Here is a 20708-nt window from a genome sequence, read left to right as displayed (position 1 = left end):
ACCTTACCGTTTTCCAAGGTTTAAGAGGTTTCCCACCATACGCTGCAAGACCTCCTTTGAAGTAACCACTTCATAGAACTCCTCTGTTACATGGTGGCCAATCAGGTACTCGCATTCTTTCACAGTTAGCTGCTTTCCCTTTCCAAAGGCATCTATGTACATGTAGTCAAAGATGTCTGTGCTTCTAATGAAACACCAAGAAAATAAAGTTTAAGTTTGAGGTGAATACTGTCAGTACCTCAGCTCCTTTAGTGATAGAGTTCAGTTAGTTTCCTCTTATTTACCTTCTTGCAAACACATGGCAAAAGGCTGCAAAAGGCTACAAAAGTCAAATTATTTTATCAGCAGTGCTTCTTCTCCCCAGAGAAGCTTGCAAACTGTTCTCAAGTTTGCTTTACCTGATGCTATATTTGAAGGCCATGTTTGGCTAACAAGAGATTGTTGTACAATGCAGCCCAAGGCAGTGTATGGTGTCAGGATGGGAGTCAGATACCCATCAGGGGGTTGTGTAATCAAGTTCATTGTATTGGATGAGATCACTAATATTACCCCTGAAATATGTACTTCTGGGAGTAACATCACTGCCAATAGCCAATCATTAGGTCATTTGAGGAGTTATCAACACTGATTCAGAGAGCAGGTGGTACATGACACAGTAGCGTCAGCTTCTATCAGTTGTGCTGCACAAAGGATTAAATGAAATTCCTTAAAAAAATAAAAGCTGTAAAATTATGAAAAGCGGAAGTGCTACCTTAACTACTGTTACATTTATTCAGGAAGTTTGTAGCCATTCAGAACCCTTTGAGTGACTACACAGTTGCGTTTTCACTTGCTGGCTGATGTACAGAATTAGCAATTAAACTCATACATCTATATTGGACAAGATGCTCCTGCATTTGTGGGTTACCTCAGAAAACACTTCTTGTTTCAGAATTAAAGTAACTTTTCTATTTGCATTGGTTAAAAAAAAAAAAAAAAAAATGTGAAACAATACTTAACCAGGAACTTTCAACCTGATTTATTTTATCGTCTTGTCATCAGAGAGGGTTGCTTTACTTGACCCCTCTGCCAACAGAGTGTCAGGCTGGGAAAACTGCCTCTTGGGGGTAAATGGTTTATTGGTCTTCTCAAAAGTCAAATGGAATTCACAGAAATCTTACCCTTCTTTCCCTTGACACCATCTCAGCAGGAAGTGACTAGGAAAGTTGACTGGCTCGAGTCTGACACCCAACTGCCTGGCAATTGTTAAATAGAGCACAGACAAGCTGATAGGGATTCCTGTCCTACGGATTAAAACCTGAAAAATGAGACTAAATCAGAGGGAAGCTTACAAATCATATGTCATTTAATGTAAGATGTTAAAAAATTCAATGTACAGAGTACCAGGATTCTCAGCTGAGATGCAATTTTATTCAAAATGCCTCAAAATGCACTGACCTAGCAGCAAGTGCAGAGAAAGTTAACATACTATGCTGTGACACTGGTACATACAGGTTTATTTTACTTCCTCATTCATGGAAACATGACAAAAAAGTGTAAGTAGAATTCTCTCTCACACTGGTACTAGCAGTGGCTTCCTAGGCTGGTTCAGTAAATACACACTTGCCTGGTGAATGAATGAATTCAAGGAGTTGTAGTAATCCATCTCATTTCCTTTGTATTTTAACTGTTCATAGAGGACACAATTCATAGCATCCAGTACCTGCCTTTGAAACTCCACATCAGAAACAATCAAGACCTCTCCTAAAATGAATACAGAGTGACAAGACTGAGAGAAAAGATTACTACTTAAGTAATGACACACACACTGGCTGCTCATTCCGTGAAAGAGAGCAAACTTCACAGAACACTTCAAGAGGTTCATGGGAGAGACTTCCCTCTTTCAGATCTTAGAAGACACTCCAGAGTGTGGTTTCATTGCTGTTCAGTTTGTAATGGCTCCAAGAAAGAAAAGGATACCTCCCAAGCCCCATGTTAAGACTATTTAAAAAGTATGGAGTAAGTTAAACAAAATAAGCATTATTTAGGCAAGGTCAAGACTACAGCGATATCACTCTGAAAGGGCCAACTAGAACACATTTTTCTACAGTACCTGCCTTTGGAGCCAAGCTTGGATGCCTAGGGTTTTTGGTCCGCAGGACTTTGCGAACTTTGTCTGTAATATCGTCAACCTGCGCCTGGACGCTTGTTAGACAGATGTCTGAGAGAGGATTACAGTACTGGTCAATTAAAACAGCACCTGGAACAGAAACTATTTAAAAATAGGATTTTGGTCTGTTCTTCACTTGCCAGCTCTTAGTTTAAAAGCACATATTTTAGCATAACAACTTTTTTTTTAAATGTTCATTGGTTCTGATATAAAGTCATACCCAAATGCATAAAACTGAGACACCGACAGAAATGATATGGATACTTTGACTTAAAGATACATTTATTTACATCTTGCAACCGCTTCTCAGACTTTCAGATTTTGAATCTCAAGTATGCAACCTCCTGCTCTTTAGAGCTAAGTTGTCCCCCAGTGTCTTGAAAGCAGAAGTAATGGAACCTCACACAGAATTGGAGAAGCTGCATTAAATCAATTCTGTACCAGTCATCTCTCTTCCCTGCCTCTTTGAATCTTTTCAGCATTTTGCTGTCACTTATGTCTAACTCAAGAATCTAACTTTTAAGGCCTTCCATACTCTCAATCCAACTCCATTTCTGCTCAGATTTCTTTCTGCTACAGCCATGCTCCCTATATTCCTTCAGGTCTCTCTCTTTATTGCTCCATTTGACCCTTACCCCCACCTTTGATGATGTCTTCATTTAATATATCCACTATTCTTGGAACAGTCTCCTATTTTTGTCCAAGTGCCCTGTGTCAAACTCCTTGAGGAAAAAAACCCACTTTTCCCAAGAATCCTTCCTTGGTTGCCTTGTCACTGCTCTTTCCAAAACCTCCCTATTGTCCAACTTCTTATCCTTACTATATTTAACTGCTGAAGGTCTATAAGATCTCTGCAAAAGGGATCATGTCTTTTCTAGTTTTGCAAAGTGCCACATACATCAGCAGCCCAATACGCATGACAAAAACACCTCCTGCAATATCAGTCACAGAATTCCCCTCTAAAAAAGCCCATAAAGTGGCAGCCTTTGGCTTCCATTTCCTGCCCCAACACATTCCCTTCTCTAAAGTCTATCACCACTTTTAACTCATAACACCAAAATAAACTCTCTAAACTGTGTTTTAACTTTTACATTTACCATATTTTTAGAGTACACACCAAGACTGATTGCTTCTTCCCCAAATCTTGGGATAACCCTCCACTTCCAAAGTTTAAACATATTCTCTCCATAATTCTCTATTTCTGGCTTATATGAGGTAGCTCAAGAGTATGAACTTTGGGAAAAGCATGTGTCCAGTAATGCCGCAAGTTTTCTTTAAAGAGCATTTGTTTCCACTATTAGAACTTTAAAAGGAGGTTGTTTAGGATTTTTTTTTAAATAAACTGCACCTCATTTTTAAGAAGCCTAGTGTAATTTGAGTACCTTACGTTATGCTAACATAGTACTGAAGTAGGCTGCTTGATATTATATAAATACTGTCCCCTGGGACAATCACATAAGTGCATCTCCTAAGACTACAATGGTGAGCAAACATTTTAAAGAAAGGTAAGATTACTTGATTTAAAGAAATGACAGCAGATTCCTTTTGCAGAGTTAGCCTGATGAACAAAGTTGAAAGACAGTTGTTAAGTGTAGATTTAATTTGTATACAGGAAGAGGTTACAAAACATGGTATAAAAACAAACCTTTCATAATGTTTAAACATTAATCTTCATTCAGTTAGCCAAATATGCATGGAATGTAAATATTTATTCTAACACATTTGAGGACAAAATGAAAACATCAGAAATATTTTTAGACAAAATATCATTAAACATATACAGAAGCAAAACTAGTTGTAACTCTCATTAAAGCTCATGTACTTTGACCAATTACAACAATGCAGCTACCATATACCTCAGTTCTAGTTATCAGAGTCTCTTTTACAGCAAAGTGTTTAATTCAAGCATATGTTTAAATGCTCTGCTGAATACAGACAGCTGAATTTAGGCCAAGGTGCCTAATAAAAAATCTCCATAGTCTAACAAATAGCCAAGCTGGTGCAGAAATGAACACAAAGCCAACCATCCACCTCCCACACCTCCAAAAAAGTTAATGCTGAAACAACACAAAATCAAAACAAGGAAATGGTATCATTGTGCATCTTACCTCAGAACATGCCACATAGGTACTAAATGTCACATCACTGAGTATGTCTGCAGTCTGGCTTGTTTTAACTGATACCGTTAAGTCATTTTCATTAAAACAGCCAACTAAACACACTGTTATATGGTCTTTTCCCTCTCTTACCAACAGAGAAATTCAGAAGTATTATATTTTATGTACAAAATAACAATGGTGATTTTTTTAAAATGCATTTGATAAAAGGGCAAAATCTGTCTGCTCAGTGATTTCCATAGACATCTGATGGGACTAAAAGAGTAGATGCAAGGGGTTCTGAGAACTGGGACCAAGATGTACGGTAGCTATATTAGCATAATTGATCAAAGGAAATACCCTTGAATGTGAGCTATAGCTAGCTTTGCCTCTGCATATATTTGATGGTATTTTGTCTATAAAAGCATAGATAAACATTTATTGAATCAGGCTCCTAGAGGCCTTCTGGCAGACATGCCATATACACATACGTTTGACAAGTATTTTTGCTTTCCCAGTCATTCCCACTGGCATTTGTGAGCATTACAGGGCTCAGCACGGAGAGAAACAAATGAAATCTTGACACCGACACAAGTCCAAGCAGATAGCATTAGTTTTTGAGGATTTCAGCTACCTAAAGAGCTCAGATCTATTGTTCAATCACTCAACAAGACCTAGTAAAAATACAAACAGCTGACAGTCCGTTTGAGCTAGAGAGCATTCAATCACTACCTTGTTAATAATGGTGACTATCATAGGGATTTTGGTAACATTTGGGGGAGTCATATGTGCGCCTCAGTTTCCCTCAGTCCTTTGTACAGCTATGCACTGAGACTTGGTTTACAGTGAAGTTTTAGGTCCGTGTAGTTACAGCATTGAAAGAGAATCCTGCGGCACCTTATAGACTAACAGAAGTTTTGGAGCGTGAGCTTTCGTGGGTGAATACCCACTTCGTCAGACGCAGGTACCTGCGTCTGACGAAGTGGGTATTCACCCACGAAAGCTCACGCTCCAAAACGTCTGTTAGTCTATAAGGTGCCGCAGGATTCTCTGCTGCTTTTACAGATCCAGACTAACACGGCTACCCCTCTGATACTTGACAGCATTGAAAGACACTCTATGCTGATCTAGCCCCCCATGGGGTAGACAAGCAAGGTAAATGGAAGAATGTTTTTATTGACTTAACTACCATCACTTGGGGAGCTGGTGTTCCTACAGCAACGGAAAAACCCTCCTGTTGCTGTACTTATGCCATCGGATTATGCTGGTACAGCCAAGGTACCACAGCTATGCCTCTACACTTCCTGCAGCACAGAAATGGCCTGAGAGTAAAGGGAAGGGAAAAGTTGTTTGTTGGTTGGAGAGCAGAATAATTAACTAACTGAACAGAGCCTACCCTTGTGAATGGAGGATCCAGCATTAGGGTTGCCGATGGTCTAACCACACAAACTCAAACACCCTTGCCCCGCCCCTTCTGAGGCCCCACCCCCCTCCCTCCATTGCTCACTCTCCTCCCACTGTCACTCACTTTCACTGGGCTGGGGCAGGGGAGTGGCGGGGGGCAGCTCCCTGTCAGTGGCGCAGCGGGGCTAAGGTAGGCTCCCTGCCTGCCCTGGCCCTGCGCTTCTCCCAGAAGTGGCCAGCACATCCCTGCAGCCCCTGGGGGAGGCAGGGGCTCTGTGCACTGCCCTTACCTGCTGCAGTTCGTGGCCAATGGGAGCTGCCGAGTCAGTGCCCGGGACAGGGGAAGCTGCAAAGACACCTCCCTCCCACCCCGCCCAGGGATGTGACAGTTGCTTCTGGGAGAGGCGCAGGGCCAGGGAGCCTGCCTTAGCCCCACTGTGCTGCCGGAGTTTTAGCAGCCTAAAATCTCCCAGATTGGTACAGCCCGATTCCAGGAGACTCCCAGCGAAACAGGAACAGTTGGCAATCCTATCCAGGAGAGACAATGGAAACTCCAATGGCCTGGAAAAGTCACACCCAAAAGACAGCCTAAAGGAGGAGGAAACTCCCCCTACATCTCTGCAGGAAAGCAGAGCAAAGGCCTCAAATAGGAGAACAAAGGGGGAAGGTGTAAGGTGTCTGTATGAAGACCAGGGTACACGGACACAGGAGAAGATTCTCTCTTGGAACTGGGAAACAAAAGGGAAACAGGGCATGGCAATGCCCTGACTCCCACCAACAGGAATGATATCCTGCCTCTCTCATGCTAACCTAAAGACTTTCAGACTCTGCATTGCACGTGATTAATCAATATAGTTACCTTGTTCTGAAAAGGCTACCTGGTGTCACTGCAGATCCTCTCTCAGAACACTGTCCTAAAGGAGTGTGAATGAGTTTCCCCCAGGACTCTGGCTTGGCTGGACTCACTGCAGGGAGCCCTGGAAAGGGACAAGGATGGCTGGTGCCTGAAAGCCCAGTTTCTGAGTTGTGGAGGCCACAGCTCTTCCCCGTGAATCCTTGGAGTCTGTCACACCGCAGAAACACTCCCAGGACATGGGTTACAGGGTAAGGGATAGACCAAACCTCATGAATCCATCACAATAAACCATGAGACTTCTTTCAGGCCAATACTCACCTTCCAAAAACGACAGTTGGTCCCCAGGTTGTTCAAGATACGCCTTCAGATTTTTTAAAATATTCTGTTGTCGTAGAAAGTAAAGAATTTTCTTTGCATAGTACTTCCAGGTTAGACACTTCCTGTAGAAGTGAACATAAAAACATAAAGGCCCTATCACCTACTAAATGAACAAGCAATGGCAGAATCTCTGCAAGTCCTGTTGTTTCAAAGATCTAATAACCATCAGGGGATGTTTAAGGAGGTGATCTTGAATGCAGCCAAGGCATACATGGTTAGGGGCTTTAAATGTCAACAGTTCCAATTTACAGACACTCTAAATCACATCTATCAGGGTCACCACTGGCCTTTGCCAGTCTCCTCAAACTCTTCTGTTCCAGAATGTTAACACGTGGACAGGTCCAAGACTCGGAATAGCAAAGCAGAATTCCATTCATTTTCACCACAGTTTTATTACACCCACTATTCCTGCCATGTGTTTACTGAACCAACTTCTGATGGTGGAAGGTACAAGCTTCCAAACCTCACAGAATGTCGGAACTAAATACAAGTTGAGACAGATTGTTAAGCAAATCAGGTTCAGTATGCTGTAGGAAACTATTTAAAATGAAATGGGCAATTGATGGTTAGCAGGCAATGTGGTGTGTTACAAATTGTTGTAATGAGCCATAAAACCAGTGTCTGAGTCCATGATTTTTGGTGTCTAGCAGAATTATGAATTTAAGCTTCCAAACTCGCCTTTTGAAGATGTTCTGTGGATTTCCTTTGAGGACAAGGATTGAGAGGTCACATATGGAGCGACTGCCTTGTGAAAAGTGTTTGGCCACAGGTTTTTATTATTTTTCTGTGAGTTCATTTCAGAGCATAGCGATTGTCTGATTTCACCTACACAACTGTTGTCGGGCCATTTGATACACTGGTTGATGTACGCCACATGTGACAAGGCAAGTATAGAAGCCATGAATCTTGAAAGGTGTGTTGTGAGGTGTATTGATCATTGTAGCAGTGGTGGTATATTTGCAAGTTTTGCATCTGCTGCTCAGGCAGCTTTGAGTTAGTGTGTCCTGGTTGGTGTGGAGCTTGCTTCTAATGAACCTGGAGAGGTTGGGGAGTTGTTTGGAGGCCAGAAGAGCAGGGTTGGGAAACATTTCTTTGGGGATGTGGTTCCCATCAAATATGGATTGTAACTGTTTGAGGATACCCAATATGGGTTCCAAAGTAGGGTTATAGGTGACAACTAAGGGTGTGCAGTCAGTGGGTTCTCTCTTCTGTATTGAAGCAGGTTCTCCCAGGGTATTTGGGTGGACCTTTCCATGACGCAATCTACTTCTCTGGTGGAATGCCTTTGTTTAGTGAAGGCAGTTTTAAGTGTGTATCCCACTTTCCTTTCTGAGTAAATACTGTAGTATCTGAGTAACTGGTTGTAGATACATTTCTTGGTGTGTCTGGGGTGATTGCTGGATCTCTCAAGGCAAGCAAATGTGGTCATCTGTGGCTTTCTTGTATAGTCGTGTGTAGGGTTCCACTGTTGAAGCTAATCGTGGTATTCAGGAAGTCAATGTTGGTGTGGGAGTGCACTAGGGAGAGTTTGATGGATGGGTGATGGTAGTTGAAGTTATGGTAGAAATCTATGAGAGAGTTTAGATTTTAATCTTCTGCACAGACAATCATTGATATATCTCAGATTTTCTCAAAAGTTCTTCCTCAAGGTGACCCATGAAGAGTTTGGCATATTGGGGAGGCTCCTAATACCCAGGGCTGTTCCTATGGTTTGTACAAAATGTCTGTTAAATGCAACATTGTTGCAGGCGAGAATGAAATGGATGAGTTTGATGCTGCATTTAAGGTGGATTTCTGAGTGTTGTAAATTACCTTGTGGGTATCTAAGGCAAAAAGCAATGCCATCATTGTGAGGGATGTTGGTATATAGGGAGATGACATCTATGCTGGCAAGGGTGGTGTTCTCAGGGAGGTTGTTAATGTTGTGGGGTTTCTGGAGGAAGTCAGTTGTATCTCAGAGGAAGCTGAAACTTGTGTGTCATAAGTGGTTTGAGGATGGTTTCTATGAGTCCTGATATTTCTTCAGGAAAAGCATCATGGCCATTTAGGAAGGTCTGCCTATGTTCCCTCACTTGTGTATCCTGGGAAGCATGCAGAAGGAAGGTACCCTGGGTTTGTATGTGATAAGACTGTAAAGTTTTTCGTGGAGCTGTTTGAGGAAGGATTTGATGGTATCATTAAACTCCTCTGTAAATGGTGGTGTGCGGTCTTTTTTGAATTCTTTACACTAGGGCCATGGCTACACTGGCGCTTTACAGCGCTGCAACTCTCTCACCCCCCTGAGCGCTGCAAAGTGCCAGTGTAAACAGTGCCGCAGTGCTGGGAGCACGGCTCCCAGCGCTGCAAGCTAAACCCCATGAGGAGGTGGAGTACGTACAGCACTGGGAGAGCTCTCTCCCAGCGCTGGCGCTGCGACTATACTCACACTTCAAAGTGCTTCTGCGGCAGCGCTTTGAAGTTTCGAGTGTAGCCATACCCTAGGTAGTGCCTGAGTTATCTGTTTTTCTCTGTGATGTACTCATCACAACATAGAGACTATCATGGCACCCACTTTGTCTGCTGGTTTGATCACTATCTGGTGGTTGGGATTTCAGGGATTGTATAGCTATTCTGTCAGTGGCAGTGATTGTGGCAGATATAACATTTGCTGAATGCTTCCGTCGACATGCACAGGCAGAAATTGTGGAAAAACAACATCGTTTGCCTCATAACCTAAGTCGTGCAGAACGCAATGCCATCCACAGCCTCGGTATCATCAAAGAGGTGGATAAAGGAGGTGCTGTTGCCATCATGAACAGGTCTGACTACCAAAAGGAGGCCGCCAGACAACTCTCCAATACCAAATTCTACAGGCCACTTCCCTCAGATCCCACTGAGGAATACACTAAGAAAACGCATATCTACTGAGGACATCCCTACACTAACACCGGAATACCCAACATACCCTTGAAGCCCCGACCAGGGTTATTCTTCTACATACCCAACACAAACCTGGAAATCTGTCGCCTCATCATCTCGGCATGCACTCACTAAGGACTGTTGAAATGTGGACTCTCTACTCGACCCATGCCACCAGCACTCCACTATCTCATGTGACACCACTGATTTCCGAGAAATCAATGCTATTGGTACCTTCCAGAAACACCATCCTAGCCACATGGATGTAGACAAACACAAACATCCCACACACAGATGGCACACAAGCTGTCAGAACTGTATCCTGATGTGCCACAGCTACAACGTTACTGACTCTGCGCCTATTATCCTCACACACAACTATTTCATAATTTGATGACATAATATCTCCAGATCTAGTGGCACCGCTATGGCACCGCATGGCCCCACAATATGCCATATTTTTATGGCGAACCATGGTCAGACGCTTCCTCTCGCGCTCCACTCGCACACCTTACTGCCTACGCGCCATATACTACTGGACCCATGGAAGAGACGCTGGAAAATTCCACCACGATTTCAACAGTTCCACCCACCATCAACCTAGCCTCAGACCAATCTAATACTAGGAGGCACTTCCTAGACACCACGGTGCACAAATAAGTGATGGTCACATAACACCAGCCTATACTCGTAATACTACCGGACTGCATACTACTTCCTGCTCTCAGCTCCATCCTAGGCCACCAACACGATCCATTGCACAGCCAAGCACTGAGGTACAACTGCATCTGCTCTAACCCTTAGACAGAGACCAGCACCTACGAAACTCTCTACAACATTCTCAAAACTACAATACCGCACAGAGAAATAAGGATCATCTAGAGTCAACAAGCCAGACGTTACCCAGAAGCCACTCATCTGTGCGAGACAAATCCCAGAAAAACCCACGACTCTCCACTGTTCATCAACATACATGTCCGCCGAGGCTCAAACCCCTCCAACGCACATCAGGGCACTACATACCCATCCTGGATCAGATCCCAGCCTATTCACAAGCTTCGACCGTGGCAGGCCTCTCACCACACAGACAACCATGCCACTAAGAACATTCGTCACACGTAAGCTGCAACCGCACCATAGTAATCTCCAGCTCAGAACGTAATCAGCAACAAACCTTGATGCCACTCTTGCCATCACATATCTACCGCAGCGCTACCTGATCACCACACTACAAAAGATCAAGACGACCACACACATCATCGGGCTACAGTTCACTGCACGTCCACCAATTTGTAATATACCCTATATAATGCCACGCAATGCCCCTACTATCCTATGTACATCGCCAAACTGCGACATCTCTACCGAAAAGGATAATGACACAAAGTCACTATTGGAATGGCAACATACAAAATACCTGAAGGAGAACTTCAACCCTCCCTGGCCCCACTATACTTAAATGATCTAAGTGCCATTCTGCAGCAAAAAAGACTCAGACACGAACTTCAATTGACAGAAATTGCACTAGCTGGATTCAAATTACAGCTGCAAATTACGGACCACAGTCCTCAGGATAATACAAAGACGTTATGGCAGCATCACAAAATCCATTTCCCTCCTTGGTTTCACACCTAACTGCTAGAACAGGTCTTATACTCCCTGATTAGAACTAACTTGTTATTCTCCGTGTCTTGCTTGCATAATATACACACCTGCCCTAATGTCCACTACATGCATCCGACGAAGTGGGTATTCACCCATGAAAGCTCATGCTCCAAAACATCTGTTAGTCTATAAGGTGCCACATGATTCTTTGCTGCTTTTACAGATCCAGACTAACACGGCTACCTCTCTGATACTTAACATTTGCTGAGGATTTCAGAGTCAATTTTTTTTCTTAAAGCAATTGATGTAATGATCCAGTGTGTGGTTTTGTCCATGGGGGGAGAGATCCAATCAGATTTTTTCTTCTTATGGACTGTCAGTGGGGATGTGGAAGCTGTGGGTAGTGTTGTCATGGAGTCAGCACAAGATTTATTCTAGTTCTCCACATGCTAGTAAGGTATCAGGTTCTGTGGTGGGGCAGAAATTCAGTCTCTTGGAGTGTACAGATATTTCAGGTCCGGTTAGGAGCAGTCTTGATAGGTTGATGATGTTGGGTTGTCGTCGGTGTCCATGTGCTTGGTCGTGGTGTCTTTGGTTTCTCCCAGAGGTGTTATTCTGTGCATTGTGGAATTGTGGCAGTTGGTTCCACCTTTTGTTTGTGTGTTGGATGGCTGTCACAGGTGAGTTTTTTTTAAGTAGTTGTTTTGTGTTTCCTGCATGATCATTAGGTAGGTCTGCTGATTTTTTTTTCTTCCAGTGCGTAGGAGCATATGATGATTTCTTGTTTGAGATGGTCTCTTCTGGAGTATGTAAGATACAGAAAATGGCTTCTCAGTTTTCTGAGGTCCTTCCACAGAGCTGTTCAGCGTATACGAAGTTGTATGTAGTGGTCAGAGGGTTACAGATGGTAAGTCCTCAGGAATGTACCGTTTCATACATTTGCTCAGAAAATAAATGTCGCTGTTCAGTCTGGCTTCCTTCTTCATGTTGTGGAGTTTCCATTGAAACACATTTGAATTGCTTCCTTGAAGAGAATTCCCTTCTCTTCCCCTGCTCTTCTTCCTTCTCCCCCAAGCCATAGACCAAGCAACTCTTCTGCATCCTGCCAACTGAAAGAATCAAATCTCATAATACTTTATCCTCCACTAATTAATCAGGATGCTCCATAGGGACAGTCGCTTTATTGGGACATTTGCCAGGGAAACGGTTTAGCCTAATGAAATTGAATGGCAAGGACTGCAGCTCAATCAGGGTGTAATTAGCATGAATTCTGCTTTATGAGAAAGCATTTGGCGAGTGCAAAGGCTCAAATTGTGTTTAATCAGTTGTCAAATATGAAATGAAAGCCCCCATTTCAACACAGAAGTAACAAAATAAATGTGACGAGAAAATTAAATGAATAGTTTCATTCTAGTTTAAGTCTTTTTAAACAATCCCTTTAATCAGGACAACAGGCTACCGGGCAACATTAAGGGCTTGGCTACACTCGAAACTCCAAAGCGCTGCTGCGGGAGCGCTTTGAAGTGCGAGTGTGGTTGCAGCGCCAGCGCTGGGAGAGAGCTCTTCCAGCACTGCAGGTACTCCACCTCCTCGTGGGTTTTTTCACACCCCTGAGCGAGAAAGTTGCAGCGCTGTAAAGCGCCAGTGTAGCCAAGGCCTAAGAGAAATCTACTGTCATTTCAATCACAACAGAAGCAGCATTCTACTGATTGTACGCCACTGATAGCACAGCACTGTAATGGACCCTTGTTTGAATGATAATGCTCACCTCTTCACCGCTCCAGAGACTAACAATGGCAACAAAAATATTTACACAGACAAGAACCAGAGTTGTATTGGTTTGTTTCTACCTTTAATGTAAGTGATCAATGTAACATGCTTGTATTTATGCAATTTAACCAAAGAGTGCATTTTGTAGTGGCTCAAACAAGCTGATTTCAAGACAAAAAAGGTTATAAGCTGCACTTCCCTAACAAAAACCAGAAAAGCAATGGAAAGGACTACAAGCACATTGTGCCAAAAGCCCTGCTTCTTGTAGAATATATAAGTATTTTCCCTCTGGAAAGTTACTTCCATTAAGCTTGCTCTGAAGTTTAAAAACAAAGAGACAGATACTACCTAAGGAAAAGGAAGGTGAATATCAAGATAAACTTCATAATGCTGAGATTTACTAGGCTATGACATTTATCTGTTTCTTTTAAACAAGGGAGGATGAAATGAGCCTGAATTTGACCAGAGTGCATTCAGCACTGTAGCATTCACCTCCATTCAGCAAACTCCTTTCATTTTTCTCTCACCTTCCTTCCATGTTAAGGATAGACATCAACTCGTCCTCAAAAAAGTGACCTGGACACCCAAGAGTCTCAATGTCACTGAAGCCATCACAGGGGACCTGGCAAACAGAACACTGTTACACACTACAGAAGAGTTTACTTTCTCAAGCAGAAATAGGTAATTTCAAAGAAGTTTCAAGCTCCCAATTTAATATTTTGTGTATACAAGTGAAATTGAACTGAAAACAGATTTTCCAGGCCTGAAAACAGAGTTCTCATTGGAGGGTGCTCATCTATAGTACTAGGCCTCCAATAATTCAAGTGACCTGAAGTTTTGCAGTCTTCCAGCTATGATGAAAGATGTATCTGAGTAAACATCAATGACCAGCCATGGGCCCCAGTAAACAAATAAGAGGGTAGTAATTCCTCATGTGGCTGACCCAGTGGTCCTGTTAGTTTTACACTGTATGTAAAAGTTCACAAATGCTAAAGAAAGTTTTACAGTAAGTAAAAATGTTACTTTTACTTACTGTAAAACATAGTACTTTGTATCTATTGATTATATCTATATTATTTCTTAAAAAATGCTGGTCTAGCCCCAGTACCCTCCACTCATGAGAACACATTGTCACACAATCTATAAAAATGGCAGAGCCAACTAATCTGAAAAGAATGAGAAGATAGCCACTTCTGAAGGATCAGTATGTTTCCAACTTCTGACTGTCTCTGCCCTGTCCTGATTGGCTGTTTGTTCCTCATCCTGCCCTCGCAAGTCCCTTGACATCAGCTTCAGTCCACACCTGTCTCTCCTCCCTTGCCTTATCCCCTTCCTTTCATCGGTTCCCCTCCGAAGTCAACCCACCCAAAGGGGAAAAAAATCATGGAACTACCATGACATCTACCACCATCATATTTTTCACTTTGCCTATGTGTTACGCCCTTTCCCCCACCCTACATCCATCTGGTCTATTTGGTCAGTAGTGTCTCATTGTTTCCTCGTACTTTCTCTCGTATCCATCTGTTCTCTCTTCTCTTATACTTAGATTGGAAGCTCTACTGGACAGGGACAGTATTCTCGTTTGTACAGCACATTAGCACATGAGGTCCTGGTCCATGACTGGGGATCCTAGATGCTACTGCAATACAAGTAAATCATAAGAATAATGGCTAGTAGAAGGGAATGTAAAGATTCAACCTCAGAGCAAGAAGACGACGACAAGAAATATGAAGTAAGAGATACTAGTGCACAAACGGCTAGGTTATTTTCAAGAGTATAATAAATTAGAAAACTTACATGTTCTGAGAAGAATCTTTTGGAGAATGATGCTACAATTCGTCGAGTTTCTAAGCCGGCATTGTGCCGTGCTTTATATTCCTTTAGCCAATTGACGTTGTCTGTCTGGCTGTAGTATTTCAGTAGCGATGGCCACCTACATAACACACACAGGAACAGGTTCAGTGGTTAATATATTGCAGCCTCCACATGACAGTTTAATATTGTAAAATGTGTTACTTATTGCTAGGCAGTTAACCATCTGTGACTCGAGTACCTGAGATAAGTCAAGACATGTTCTATTTTTAAAATTTATCCAAGAAGCAGAGTATAATTCCTATTCCCCTCCAGTCTGACTATTTCTGGTTAGATCGTAAGAAATTACAGTAAACACAAAGTAAGCATTACGGGGAAAAGTGCTGAAGAGGCACAGATAGAGACTTGAATGGGACTTATGTTCCTAAATACCTTAGGCCCTTCTGAGAATCTCCCCCTAAAGCTTTACAAATTAATTTTAAGTCCTCAGATCAATAAGAGAATAAGCCTATAGTTTTAAACTACATATATTTTCTAATATTAAAGACAAAACAGCTCAGAGGTGACATTGCTCTCAACTAACAAGACTTGAATTCATTGCCCTATGTTTCTCCTGCTATAGCTGAAATCTCTAACTAAAAGGGTATGCAGAATGTAGCTCTGGATACTGAGTTAGGTGTAAACAATGACATCAACTATTGCAGGAAAATCACGAAATTCTGAAATCAATCTTACTAACAGCTTCTGCAAGTACTTTTAAAGTACACACACACACACAAACTTGAAGATGCACCTGTTTTGATCAGCCCTTCAGTCTGAAAGCTAACAAAGTACAAAGCCCTTCTCACTATCTCTAAGCCACAAAATGTATTTGAAATGAAAGGTCATTTCTGAGGCTAGCATAAACAAAAGCACTTTCCCCAATAAACTGGCATCATTTGAGACATCTGTTCAGTGGCAGCCCCAGTGAAAGAGAATAAGAACCAGCACAACGATACCCATGACTGCTCAAAAGACACAGAAAAATCAGCTGCTTAATGAAGGTGTTTAAAAGATGAGGCAGAATTGCACTCAGTACAGCTAGAAATATTGTGTGCGGTTTCTTAAGATAAGAGGTTACTTGTAACTTGCTTTAAATTTTAATATTTATTTTTAAAATTTGATCTGAATGTTACAGGTTTCCCGTCACAAATCTGAAAAGTAAAAATCCAGGTTTTCCTCAAGCAATGACATGACTTGCCTTAAATAAAATGTGTCCAGATTCTTAAAGTAATGAATGACATCTTTTATTTCTATTTAATAGATATTAACCAAGTCAATGTGTAACTAATACTGTTTGAACTAAAACAGATGGAGAATATTTTAGTATTAGTTAAAAATAAGGCTACCCTGAATCTGCTGGGGCACAAACTTAGAGGCTAGCCAAATATATTTGCATTTCTATAGTACCTTTCATTCTAATGGATCCCCAATTACTCACCCATCACTAAAATGCAGCCACATTGCAACAATACTAACAACTGTTTATTTTAGTATGATAAGCAAAGAATAATTTGTCCAACTAAAATTACAGTGAGAATTTGAGAGAGATAAAATGTAATTACTCAAAATGGAATCTGGCCAGGATTACAAGGTCAGTATCTAAACTCTTGCCAAAAGTTCTATTATCAAAGCCGTGGATACTACTGCAACATGAGCGTCTACTAATCATTCACCATAATCAATTTCAAGAATGACTCTGAACCATTCTAAAAGTTCAGGCTTGCTCCTGAAATTGTAACCACTGAATTGATGAACATATCTGGCTACCTATCCAAAGTCATAGTTTGCTGAATTGATGAACTAGCTATTGTTCAGTAGCCTCTTTCACAGGTGGAGAAAGAACAGTTTCCTTTACTAACCTCCATTTTAGAAGCCAACTGGCAGTTAGAGACAGCAACACAATTTATCTTTTGGTGCCAAGATGTGAACAAAACCAGATAGCAAATGAATTTATTCTAATCTAGAAAGCCCAGTAGCTTTAGTGAATTACAGAGATTCATCACAGATTGTATAGTGGATTTTAGTCCTTGGAACAGTACATTCAAACTGAAATTTTATAGGAGTTCAATTTTAGATGTAAAAAATTAATTTGAGAACATTTTTATCTGTTGAGTTTATGATTTCTGAGAAAGTGAAACAAGCAGATGTAATCACTTGCACTACCCAATCCGACAGCCCTCAAAACTAATTTTATTGACAATAGCTTATACTGAAAGACTTCTGAACTACACACATACTTATCTATTTCAACCAATGCTTGTGATGGGAGTGACTGACAACATTATTTTCCTTATTTCACCAAGCCACAATCTCGAAGTTTGGTTCACTTGCTCACTATGGGTTACCAAATACAGTAATGGATAGGGGTGGGATGGGGCAGGGCAGAAGAGTTCCCTAATTAGCCCTTTGTCTTTTCCATAAGAGGTCAGCAAAAGATATTTTACTAGCTTTGGTTGTTGTTTTGAGCTACAGTTTTCAAATGCAATACACGTTATGGACTCCCAGTTACAAAAACAAATTAACATTTCTTATATTACTAAAAGGGCATTCGTCTGTATGTACACTTCTTCACATGACAATCACGTTGAGTATGATGCTTTTGAATAAGAGAAAATAGGTCACCTAAGAACAACATGTCCTGTTTATTGGATTTTACCACCAAAATTTCTGGAGTGAGTTGCACTGAGTCACATCCATCTAACAGGTGCATCATTGCCCTCTAATCTCTCTCTTTCTCTACAAACTAGTGCTGGGCAAAAAATCTCCAGCAAATAGTAAACTTGCCAAAAATGCACTTTTTAAAACACAAACTATTCATGAATTCAGGTCAAATGTGGTGAATAGCTTTGACAAAACAAAATGAAATACTATTGAAAAGGCATTTCATTTAGAAATTTACCTATTTTTTAACAAACAGCAGCAAAACCTAAAAGTGACCCAAAAGGGAATTAAAAAAACAACCACCACATTTTGGGTCCATCAAAATGTTTTGTTGAACCTGAAACAAAAAATTATGGGGATGGAGCTTGGCATGATAAAACTGAACTAGTGAAAATTTTTAAATATATTTTTTTTCCAGATTTTTTGGTTCAGCCCCAGAATCAGAAAATCAATTATTCACTCAACTCAGTTTATTCCACATTTCAGCAGCCTCAAAGTATGTCTGCATGCCAGTTAAAAACACACATGGCTGGCCGGTGTCAGCTAACTTGGGCTGGAAGGGCTAAAGCTACAGGGCTGTAAAACTGCAGTGTAGATGTTCAGGCTGGGGACCGAGCCCTGGAAGCCCGAGGGGGGAAACATCTACACCCCAGTTTTACAGCTTTCCAGTCCCAGTGTGAGTCAGCTAACTGAGACCAGCAGCAGGTGTTTAATTGCAATGCAGACATACCCAGGATACTGTACACAGGGTGTTCTCCCACAGAAGCCCTGATAAAGTGTCTACACAGCATCAAAAACCCAGGGTCAGACTCAGGTTTGAGCCCAAGCCTCCTGCCTGTCCACACACAGATCAGTCTGACTTGAATCAGCAAACACCCAGGGCCTAGAACCCTACTGGGGGGTAGGTCACAGCCTGAAACTCGCTGCTCCCCCTCCTACTGGGTCAGTACCTGCTCTCCGGCACCCCCCAGCTGGGTCGGAACCAGGCTCCCGGGCTCTGCTTCGGCACCCCCCGACTGGGTTGGAACCGCCTCCCCCGCTCTGCCTCCACGCCCCCGGGCTGGGTCAGAACCACCCCCCCGGGCCCCCCTTGGCTGGCTCGGAACCGCCCACCTGGCTATGTCCCGGCGCTCCTGGGCTGGATCAGAAACCCATCCCGGCTCTATCCCGACGCCCCCCGGCTGGGTCGGAACCGCCCCTCCCCCGGCTCTACCCCGACACCCCCGGGTTGGGTCGGAACCTCCCCCCCCGGGCTCTGCCCTAGCGCCCCCCGGCTCGTTCGGAACCGGCCCCGCCCCAGCTCCCGGCTCGGCGCTCACCGGCGGCGGAAGCGCTCCCGCCAGACCTTGCCGCGGGCCCCGCACGCCTCCCGCAGCCGACGGCAGGTGCAGGAGACGCGGCCGATGTCGGCGGCGCTCAGGACCCCGCTGCACAGGATCAGCTCCAGCAGCTCCCCGGGCAGGTCGGTGAGGCCCATCCCGCCGGCCTCCGCCGCCGCCATCTTGGCTGTTTCCCTGAGTGAGTGACCCGCGCGCGGCCCCGCCCACTCCGCCGCGAGGCGGGGACCCGCAGCCGTAGGGAGCGTCTGCAAAGTTCGATTCCCGGAGAGCCGCAGAGCAAAGGTGGGACGGTGGGGGGATGACGGGGGTGGAGACCGAGGTTCCACCAGTGCCTGAGGCCTCGTGGCAGAGAATTGACTAGGCAGGATGGGCCCCGATGATCCTAACAGGGGATCCCTCGTCCATGCATCAGGGGAACGTGACTCCCGGGGTGCCTGCCAGACTGCCACTTCCTTCCCATCCCCAAACCTGGGGCTCGGCGTGACCCTGAACACGAGCCCAGCCTCTGGGAACAGGGCATTCGCTGTGCTGCCTCATGGTCCTTTCCATCCGCTGCTCTGCCTGGCCCAGACCTGAGGAGTCAGAGGAACATGAAAAAACACCTATAATGCAGCTGATCAGTTGTGCGTCAGGGAGGCAAAATTTCATCCTGTCCTCTGCAGTTGGCCAGCTGAAGCCCTGAAGCATAAGGCTGATTATACAAATTATCTTAGTAGTCAGGGCTGCAAGTGAGCTCATTACCACTGGAGCAAGACAGGGGCTCCTCCTAGCTCCTGATCTGGGCGGAGAACAGACTCAGTGACCTGCACCGCTGGGGTCCGATGGGCTCCTGTCTCTCTCGCTGTTGCTGTCATTCACACTCATGTTGTCTCTCTCAGTGTAGGCTGAAGATTCTCATGCACGCTGCTGCCTTATGCTCAAATAAATTCGTTAGTCTCTAAGGTGCCACAAGTACTCCTGTTCTTTTTGTGAGGCCTGTGAATTTTCACTATTATATCACAAATGTTAGACTGCTCCAGGACATTGTCACAATGCCCCCCACTCCAACCAGCCTCCAGTGGCAGGTGTGAGAGAGAAAGCAATGGAAAGAGGGAGCCACCCCCTTGTGACACCCAGTAATGTCATTGCCAGTGTGATATCACTTTTCAACTGCTCTTAACCAAGGAGGCTGCTGCGTTTCAACCGCTCTTTCCTCCTAAGAGAAACTATTTGGGACTAGCAGCAAAGACTAATAGAACCAGCCTAACACGGCTACCCCTCTGATATATGGGACTAGTCGCCTACCCAGCTCCCATCAGAACTGAGCCCTTCTCCTTCTCATTTGCCCCAAGGCCAAAATGTTCAAAACAGATTGCTTGAAGTTGACAGGGCCGCCCAGAGAGGAGGGCAAGTGGAGCAATTTGCCCCAGGTCCCGGGCCCCGCAGGGGCCCCGCGAGCCCTGGCCCGGCGGCGGTCTGGGTCTTTGGTGGCATTTTGGCGGTGGGGGGGCTCTTCAGTTGCTCCGGGTCTTTTTCGGCATTTCGGCTGTGGGGGGGCCCTTCAGTGCTGCCGAAGACATGGAGCGACTGAAGGTCCCCCGCCGCCGAAATACCGCTGAAGACCCAGACCACTGCCAGGTGAGTACAAGCACTGCAGCTCCCTCGCTTTGCCCCAGGCCCCCAGAATCCTCTGGGCGGCCCTGAAAGTTGAACAACTA

The 20708-nt window shown here is 43.8% G+C and overlaps 1 protein-coding gene across 2 annotated transcripts in view; it reads right to left on the bottom strand.

Annotated features, from left to right (window-relative positions):
* FBXO21 (F-box protein 21) overlaps positions 1-19196 on the bottom strand; it is a 36720-nt gene extending 17524 nt beyond the window's left edge. For both annotated transcript variants that reach the window (XM_032800028.2, XM_075060077.1), the window contains exons 1-8: positions 18991-19196; positions 14954-15089; positions 13684-13778; positions 6824-6945; positions 2093-2239; positions 1607-1743; positions 1161-1297; positions 8-184 (exon numbers count right to left, since the gene is read on the bottom strand). In XM_032800028.2, the coding sequence (XP_032655919.1) occupies positions 8-184; positions 1161-1297; positions 1607-1743; positions 2093-2239; positions 6824-6945; positions 13684-13778; positions 14954-15089; positions 18991-19172 (1133 nt within the window). In that variant the 5' untranslated portion in view covers positions 19173-19196. The remainder of the gene's footprint in view (positions 1-7; positions 185-1160; positions 1298-1606; positions 1744-2092; positions 2240-6823; positions 6946-13683; positions 13779-14953; positions 15090-18990) is intronic.
* Positions 19197-20708: the final 1512 nt, after the last annotated feature.

This window comes from Chelonoidis abingdonii, chromosome 22, assembly GCF_003597395.2.
Source record: "Chelonoidis abingdonii isolate Lonesome George chromosome 22, CheloAbing_2.0, whole genome shotgun sequence".
In the NCBI taxonomy this organism is placed as follows: Eukaryota; Metazoa; Chordata; order Testudines; family Testudinidae; genus Chelonoidis; species Chelonoidis abingdonii.
The sequence above is the reverse complement of the archived record's forward strand: the minus strand, read 5'-3'. Positions and strand labels throughout refer to the sequence as shown.